We start from the raw sequence: 7,575 nt of genomic DNA, 5'->3' as shown, positions 1-7,575 counted from the left end.
ACTCAAAGTACTCACAGTATTCACATTACTCACATCACTCACAGTCCTCACAGTACTCAAAGTACTCACAGTACTCACAGTACTCCTCGCTAGTTTCTAACCCTGGATGTTTCATCTTGGACAAATTGTTAAATTGTTATGAAGCAAATTCTGATTTGTGAATATAAGCTACACAAATAACATTTGATTGATTAATAGTTATGTCATTTCTATATAATTTAATTTGTTATGAAACTCATTTTAAATGGACAGTTCACCTAAATCTTTAGTACACTTTATTTTAAACTGCAGGTCTGGAGAGCACCAGACACAGAGAGCATCATGGGTAATCAGTGTCCTTATCACTGCGTGGAATGTCAATGACACACTGATGGCTTCTATATCGGACCAACATGTCACACTGGTGGAGTCCTCTGTTCCTCTCTGGACCTGGTCCTGGTCTATGGACCTGGTCCTGGTCCTGGTCCTGGTCTCTGGTCCTGGTCTCTGGACCTGGTCTCTGGATGTGTCTGTCTCTGTGTCTTGGGCCTCGGACCCTTTGACCCAGTGAGGACTCAGACTCAGACTCTTCGACTCCAACTGGTTCTTATCTTCTTTGCTCTCGTCTCTTCGAGTGTTTCTATTCCAGTTTTCTTCCATCTTTGGTCAGCTGCTCTCCTCTCTCCCTCTCTCTCTCGCTCTGTCATTCTGTCCTGCCTCTCTCGCCCTGCCTCTGGCTCTCATAAAGGCGTCAACTCGTCCACCTCCGCCTGTCCTCCGCTCCGCAGCACAATGGCTCCGAAGAAAGTGGAACCAAAGAAGACAGAGGTTAAGAAGGTGGAGGCGAAGAAAGAGGAGCCCGCTCCTCCTCCCAAACCCGCGGAGCCCAAACCTCCGGAGGTCGACCTGTCGAGCGTCGTGGTGGAGTTCACTCCCGACCAGATCGAAGAGTTCAGAGATGCCTTCACGTTGTTCGACGAGACGCCCGCGGGCGAGATGAAGATCACCTTTGCCCAATGCGGAGACGTGATGCGAGCGCTGGGTCACAACCCGACCAACGACGAGGTGCTGAAGCTCCTTGGGAGGCCGAAGGCGGAGGAGCTGAACGTGAAGCTGCTGGACTTCGACAGCTTCCTGCCGATGCTGCAGCACGTGGCGCGTTCCAAAGAGCAGGGCACCTTCGAGGACTTCGTGGAGGGTCTGAGGGTCTTCGACAAGGAGGGTAATGGCACTGTGATGGGGGCGGAGCTTCGCCATGTCCTCGCCACGCTGGGAGAGAAGATGACCGAGGACGAGGTGGATCGGCTGATGGTGGGACAGGAGGACGCCAACGGACACATCAACTACACCGAGTTCGTCAAACACATCTTGGCCGGATAGAGAAGAGGATAGAGAAGAGTTTGTCCTCTGACTGAATAAAAGTCTCAACGTGTCCATGTCCTCATGTTTGATTCATTTTCTAAAATGAAATGTTTTTGTTCTGTCCAAGAGAAAAAAAAAGATTATCTATCAATAATCATTAATGTCTTTTATTTATGTCCGTACGTCCTGTGAGTAACTGACCAACATGGTCCAGACTGAGCTTTGGAACTGATTTTGTTCTAAACAGGAAACTTTAGGAGACATAGTGAGGAAAGGAGACATAGTGAGGAAAGGAGACATAATGAGGAAGGAGACATAGCGAGGAAAGGAGACATAGTGAGGAAGGAGAAATAGTGAGGAAAGGAGACATAGTGAGGAAAGGAGACATAGTGAGGAAGGAGACATAGTGAGGAAAGGAGACATAGTGAGGAAAGGAGACATAGTGAGGAAAGGAGACATAGTGAGGAAGGAGACATAGTGAGGAAAGGAGACATAGTGAGGAAGGAGACATAGTGAGGAAAGGAGACGTGGTGAGGAAGGAGACATAGTGAGGAAGGAGACATAGTGAGGAAAGGAGACATAGTGAGGAAGGAGACATAGTGAGGAAGGAGACATAGTGAGGAAAGGAGACGTGGTGAGGAAGGAGACATAGTGAGGAAGGAGACATAGTGAGGAAAGGAGACATAGTGAGGAAGGAGACATAGTGAGGAAGGAGACATAGTGAGGAAAGGAGACGTGGTGAGGAAGGAGACATAGTGAGGAAGGAGACATAGTGAGGAAAGGAGACATAGTGAGGAAGGAGACATAGTGAGGAAGGAGACATAGTGAGGAAAGGAGACGTGGCGAGGAAAGGAGTCGTGGTGAGGAAAGGGGACAGGACGATTTTTCTGCTCTGTCTTTCATCACATTCACTTCAATATCTATTGCAAATAAAACCAACGAAGAAGAATCAGGACTTTATTATCAACAGTTACAGTCAGTAATGTTTCATTAACTGGTTCGTGTTCTGTTAATCTGTTACAAAACATGTGAGTCTACGTGTTGTTCATCATACAACGTTCATATACAGTCGACTGTCATGCTAGCAGCACAGTGAGAATGTTCCTGAGCTAAATGCTAAGTGCTAACATGTTAATGTCTAGCAGCAGGTGTCATGTTGTGATAGCATGCTATGATTAGCTAATTAGCAGTAAACACTTCATGAGAATGGCATTAGTGTCACATTGTACAGGACAAATCAAAATGTGACCTGATGGTGGTGCTACAGGAAACGCTGATTGGGACCATGAAGGTTTGGTCGGCCAGTGAAAAAATTATAAAACCAGAAATCTGAGTAGCAGAGGTGAACATCTCCTGATCCTACATTTACCATAATGCACTTGGATAGATAATGTCTTTTATTGTTTGCTGTTTCTCTGAAGAGAGGAGAGAAGCCGCCGACTGTCAGCCAATCAGAGCCTCTGATCAGATCAAATCCTCAGATTGGACGACTATCAGTTCCTCCTCAAATTTGGCCAAACTCTTCCTCCTCTTTTTCACTCACGATTGGATGACAGGCAGAGACCCAGCTCCTCTCTGGCTGGCTAACATGGTGGCTGTGAGGTCTGATTGGCCAACCGGGCAAAGAGGCGGGACCGGAGGAATCGTGGGTAGCTCTCAGTCTCCATTAGGCCAAAAATCTGATCCTGGGCCAGATTGAAGGAGGTGGGGTGAGCATAGAGACGCAGGCTGTGATTGGTCCATTCTCTGACAGAGGAGTCCACGTTGACCTGGACACAGAGGGAGGCTGCATCACATGACCAGTCATTTGACCAATCAGAGGACAGACAGACAGACAGACATTACCTGTCTCACTGCATTGGTAGAAATGAACTCTTCATAGATTTTTGTAGCTCTGGCAGCCATCTTGCTCAGGGGGCGTATCCTTTTAAATCTCTCCACAGCCAACCAGAAATCCAGATTCTCCTCACTGAACTCTGACCTCAGGAAGTGTCGGAACACCACCAGACCATCTGACCAATGACAGGAGAGCAGGGAGACTGTTCAGCCTCTAGAAACACTCATTGACTATTGGGTGAAGACAAACTTAAAATGGCGTACACTGATTTGTCAGCAGAGCCTCCAGACTCTCCGCCCACTTGAGCACCTCCCTTGGAGATGGTCTGAAAAACAAACACACCGTAGTCACACTGAAAACACCTAGAACCAGCTGCACCTTTGCTCAACCAGTACAATCCGTCTAGAACCAACCGTGAAAATAAAAACAAATCCAGCTGCAACTAGAGATAACTGTGTTGGATCCAGACAGGACCTGTTGGAACCAGTAATAACCTGTTGAACCTGTTAAAACCAGTAAGAACCTGTTGGATACACCCTGGGACCAGTCCTCACTTTGTCTGTTTAATGGTTCAGACCTGGTTATCGGGTCCATGTTAGGTTCAGGTCCAGTGTAATATCTCGATAACTGTTCCAACCTTTTGTTTCTCAGAGCTTTGTCCAAACTGCTGCCATGGAAAAGGGTACAGTTTTTCCGTCTCCGTAGAAACGACAGGCTTCTCCAAACATCGTCAGCTCTGATGAGACAAAGTCAAAGACTGAAAAACAGGAAGTGAAACAGAAAGAGAACAAGAAGCTGTGCAGGGTTCAGGTTTACATACAGACTCTTGGTCTTCTCCCTCAGGTGGTGGTCCTGAACAAACACACAACAAGCGTCAGACTCTGGGACTGTGGTGGGCTCCCTGTCCCCTAACCATAACCCTCTCCTGGTCTCTACTGGTCTCTACTGGTCTTTACTGGTCTTTACTGGTCTCTGCTTGTTTCTGTTATTTTCTTCTTTTCTCTGTTGGTCCCGTCTCAGATCTCTTCTTGTTTTGTACTGGTCAGAGAGTGGTTCCACACTGGTCTCTGTTAATCCGTACTGGTCTGTCCCAGTCTAGTCTGGTCCCAAATGGTCTTTACCTTGGTGCCATTAAGCAGCAGCAGCATGTGGTGCAGAGACCCCCCCTGTCCAGTTAGCTGTTTCCTCAGAGTGTGGGGGGAGGTTAGCAGGGGGGCGGAGCCTGATCTAGGGTCAGGGTCAAAGCTCACAGCGCAGCTGACACGGTGGATGGTGCTGTCGGACAGGAAGCGGGAGGATCGAGGTTCCTGCAGCAGAGAACCCTCCGAGAGCGAGCGACGCAGGACTGAGCAACAACCAATCAATCAATCAATCAATCAATCAATCAATCAATCAATCAATCAATCACAGAACAGCTGACTGACCTGCAGGTCTGTAGGTGAACTCCTCCTCCTTCAGCAGGAGGCCCCGCCCCCCCACTCTCTCTGATGTTTCTGAGGCGCTCTCCCCCTCCCCCTGCTGCCGCTCTTCCTCCTCTTCCACCTCTTCCCTCCTCCTCTTCCTCCTCTCGTCCTCCTCCGCTCGGCCATGACTCCTCTGGTTGGAACAGGACGATGAGGGAGGTGGGGGGAGGACGTGATGTAGGACACTGATCGTCCTCGAAGGAGGTGAAGAGGAAGAGGAGGAGGAGGTGTGTATGGAGAAAAGAGGTGGAGAAGAGGAGGAGCAGGGAGAGGGAGGTCTGAGGGCATCACAGTGGGAGGAGGGTCGGAGGAGGAGGGGAGGACCAGGAGAGGTGGAGGGGGGTAGGAGGAGGGGAGGACCAGGAGAGGTGGAGGGGGGGAGGAGGAGGGGAGGACCAGGAGAGGTGGAGGGGGGTAGGAGGAGGGGAGGACCAGGAGAGGTGGAGGGGGGGAGGAGGAGGGGAGGACCAGGAGAGGTGGAGGGGGGTAGGAGGAGGGGAGGGCCAGGAGAGGAGGAGGGACAATAGAGGAGGTCAGAGTGAGCGAGAGAGAGGAGGCCAAAGTCTGAGGGGAGGTCTGAGAGCTGGGGGGTGGGGGGGTGGGGTGGGGGGTTGGGGGGGGGGGGGGGGGGTGTTAATGGGGGGAGTCTCACTGAGCTCACAGGTGAAGAGTGAACATCGGTACCTGGAGGCTGTGTCTGGTTTCAGTTGTGACTAGCAGCTGATGGATGTTGTCACGGAGACAGAGACAAACTCTGACCTTCTGCTCGACGCTGAAAGACTCGAGACTGAAGACGCAACGGACGAAAGTCTGAGATGTCTGAAGGAAGTAGAGGTGGAGCGGCTCCGTGGACACTTCACAACAACACACACACACACACACACACACACACACACACACACACAGACACACACACACACAGACACACAGATACACACACACACACAAACACGGAGACACACACACACACAGGATAAGTACAACAACACAAAACACACACAGACAGGATAAGCACAACAACACACACCTTCTCGGAGTCTAAGTGTGTTCAGGAACACTGGACTCTGTAGGACGTTGCAGTGTCCAGCCTCATCCTCTCTGGTCAACAGCAGCAGGTCATTGTAGATCAACACAGTCACCTGACACACACACACAATCACACACACAAACAAACACACACACACACACACACACAAACAAACACACACAGGGGTGTAAGTGTCGTGAGTTCTGTTTTAAAACCAGACTGGACACAGCAACATGATTCACTCATTCATAAATATCTGTTGCGATTTATTATTTGTCACATCTGAACTGATTGGTCAGGTGGTGATTTACCCTGGTAACAATAGAAGCAGCTTCAAGTTAAACCAGAAGTTAAACCTGAAGCACCAGGCCCCCAGGCCGCCAGACCCCCAGTCCCCCAGGCCCCCAGACCCCAGGCCCCCAGACCCCCAGGCCCCAGGCCCCTAGACCCCAGACCCCCAGGCCCCCAGGCCCCAGACCCCCAGACCCCCAGGCCCCTAGACCCCAAGGCCCCTAGACCCCAGGCCCCTAGACCCCAGACCCCCAGACCCCCAGGCTGCCAGACCCCCAGTCCCCCAGACCCCCAGGCCCCCATGCCCCAGGCCCCTAGACCCCAGACCCCCAGACCCCCAGGCCCCCAGGCCCTAGACCCCTAGACCCCCAGGCCCCTAGACCCCCAGACCCCCAGACCCCCAGGCCCCCAGGCCCCTAGACCCCCAGACCCCTAGACCCCAGACCCCCTGACCCCTTCATATAGGACGGAAAAAACCTGAAGTTAAACCAGAAGTTAAACCTGAATTTAAACCTGAAGCACCAGGCCCCCAGACCGCCAGACCCCCAGTCCCCCAGGCCCCCAGACCCCCAGTCCCCTAGGCCCCCAGGCCCCCAGACCCCCAGGCCCCCATGCCCCAGGCGCCTAGACCCAAGACCCCAGTATATTATTTGCAGTACTGTCTGATACCTTTGCAGGCAGCAGGTCGGCCTGATGTAGAATCATTTCCTCTGACATCAGTAAAGTTCTGTCAGAGCTGCACAGATCCAGGGGCTAAAATCAACAAGAGCAGAACATGTCAACAACAACAACAACAATTAAAACAGCAATCCCAAATAATCTGTGGAGAGTGAAAATATAAATGACATCTTCTATATTCATAGTTGTACTGAGGTTCTAGGATTAGTTGAACATTAGGGTAAATGTTTGAGGTTCTAGGTCAGGACGGGTTCATGCTTAGTTCAGATGGGTCTTATAGGTTCTATGTTTGGTCTGGAGGGTGAGGACCAGGCTGACATCTCAGCAAGGATCTGTAGTTCTCATATATAGTTCCGGATTCTAGGTCTGGGCCACATTAAAGGTCTTTTTGGATTGGATCTGTGTTCTGACTTGGTTAAACATAACGACTGGTTCTTATATTATTGACCTAGTTTGTGTCTAAACTACTAAAATTAAGGGCATGAGTTTATAATTTCCTTTGTTACTTCTGGGTTAGTTTAAAAAAGAGTTAAGGACTCAGGCTAAGTCATAACCCAAGGTTCTATATACCATACAAAGGAAAGGTTCTGCTTCAGGACACTGAATTCTAGGTCAGATTTAAAGATCTTGAGTTCACTCAGTGTTCTAACCCTAAGACCCCGGAACAGATGGTCTTATATTATTTTTTTGTTCTAGGTCAGGGTAGTGGTTGTATATGTTCTTGGTTTATGTTTAATTTCTGACCTACACAACATGAATACATAGAAAATGATTTATAAACACTGTGTTGTTGAGCTTTCACCTTTTATTTTTAAGTTCTGTGTACGTTTACATATTTGTGTACAACACTGGATAAAAGTTCCGGGATATCTTAAAGATTGTTCTAAATCAGGGTTCTGACCTACCTAATGACAAAAGATTCTAACTATTGTTCTAAA

At 49.6% G+C, this 7,575-nt stretch overlaps 2 protein-coding genes across 2 annotated transcripts in view; one reads left to right on the top strand and one right to left on the bottom strand.

Moving 5' to 3' along the window:
* Positions 1-719: 719 nt before the first annotated feature.
* Positions 720-1,412, top strand: LOC118314545 (myosin light chain 3). The gene has a single exon (XM_035641070.1). The coding sequence runs from the start codon at positions 772-774 to the stop codon at positions 1,357-1,359; it is 588 nt and encodes a 195-aa protein (XP_035496963.1). The 5' UTR covers positions 720-771; the 3' UTR covers positions 1,360-1,412.
* An 872-nt stretch (positions 1,413-2,284) lies between these two features.
* The window catches only part of LOC118314166 (regulator of G-protein signaling 3), a 15,396-nt gene continuing 10,105 nt past the window's right edge, over positions 2,285-7,575 (bottom strand). The window contains exons 9-18 of the mRNA XM_047329289.1: positions 6,629-6,712; positions 5,669-5,780; positions 5,326-5,495; positions 4,578-4,919; positions 4,300-4,542; positions 3,999-4,030; positions 3,816-3,914; positions 3,442-3,503; positions 3,187-3,353; positions 2,285-3,110 (exon numbers count right to left, since the gene is read on the bottom strand). Of these exons, the coding sequence (XP_047185245.1) occupies positions 2,925-3,110; positions 3,187-3,353; positions 3,442-3,503; positions 3,816-3,914; positions 3,999-4,030; positions 4,300-4,542; positions 4,578-4,919; positions 5,326-5,495; positions 5,669-5,780; positions 6,629-6,712 (1,497 nt within the window). The 3' untranslated portion in view covers positions 2,285-2,924. The remainder of the gene's footprint in view (positions 3,111-3,186; positions 3,354-3,441; positions 3,504-3,815; positions 3,915-3,998; positions 4,031-4,299; positions 4,543-4,577; positions 4,920-5,325; positions 5,496-5,668; positions 5,781-6,628; positions 6,713-7,575) is intronic.

The sequence above is a fragment of the Scophthalmus maximus genome, chromosome 19, assembly GCF_022379125.1.
Source record: "Scophthalmus maximus strain ysfricsl-2021 chromosome 19, ASM2237912v1, whole genome shotgun sequence".
Classification (NCBI taxonomy): domain Eukaryota; kingdom Metazoa; phylum Chordata; class Actinopteri; order Pleuronectiformes; family Scophthalmidae; genus Scophthalmus; species Scophthalmus maximus.
Note: the sequence above shows the minus strand (reverse complement) of the source record. Positions and strands in the feature narration are given on the sequence as shown.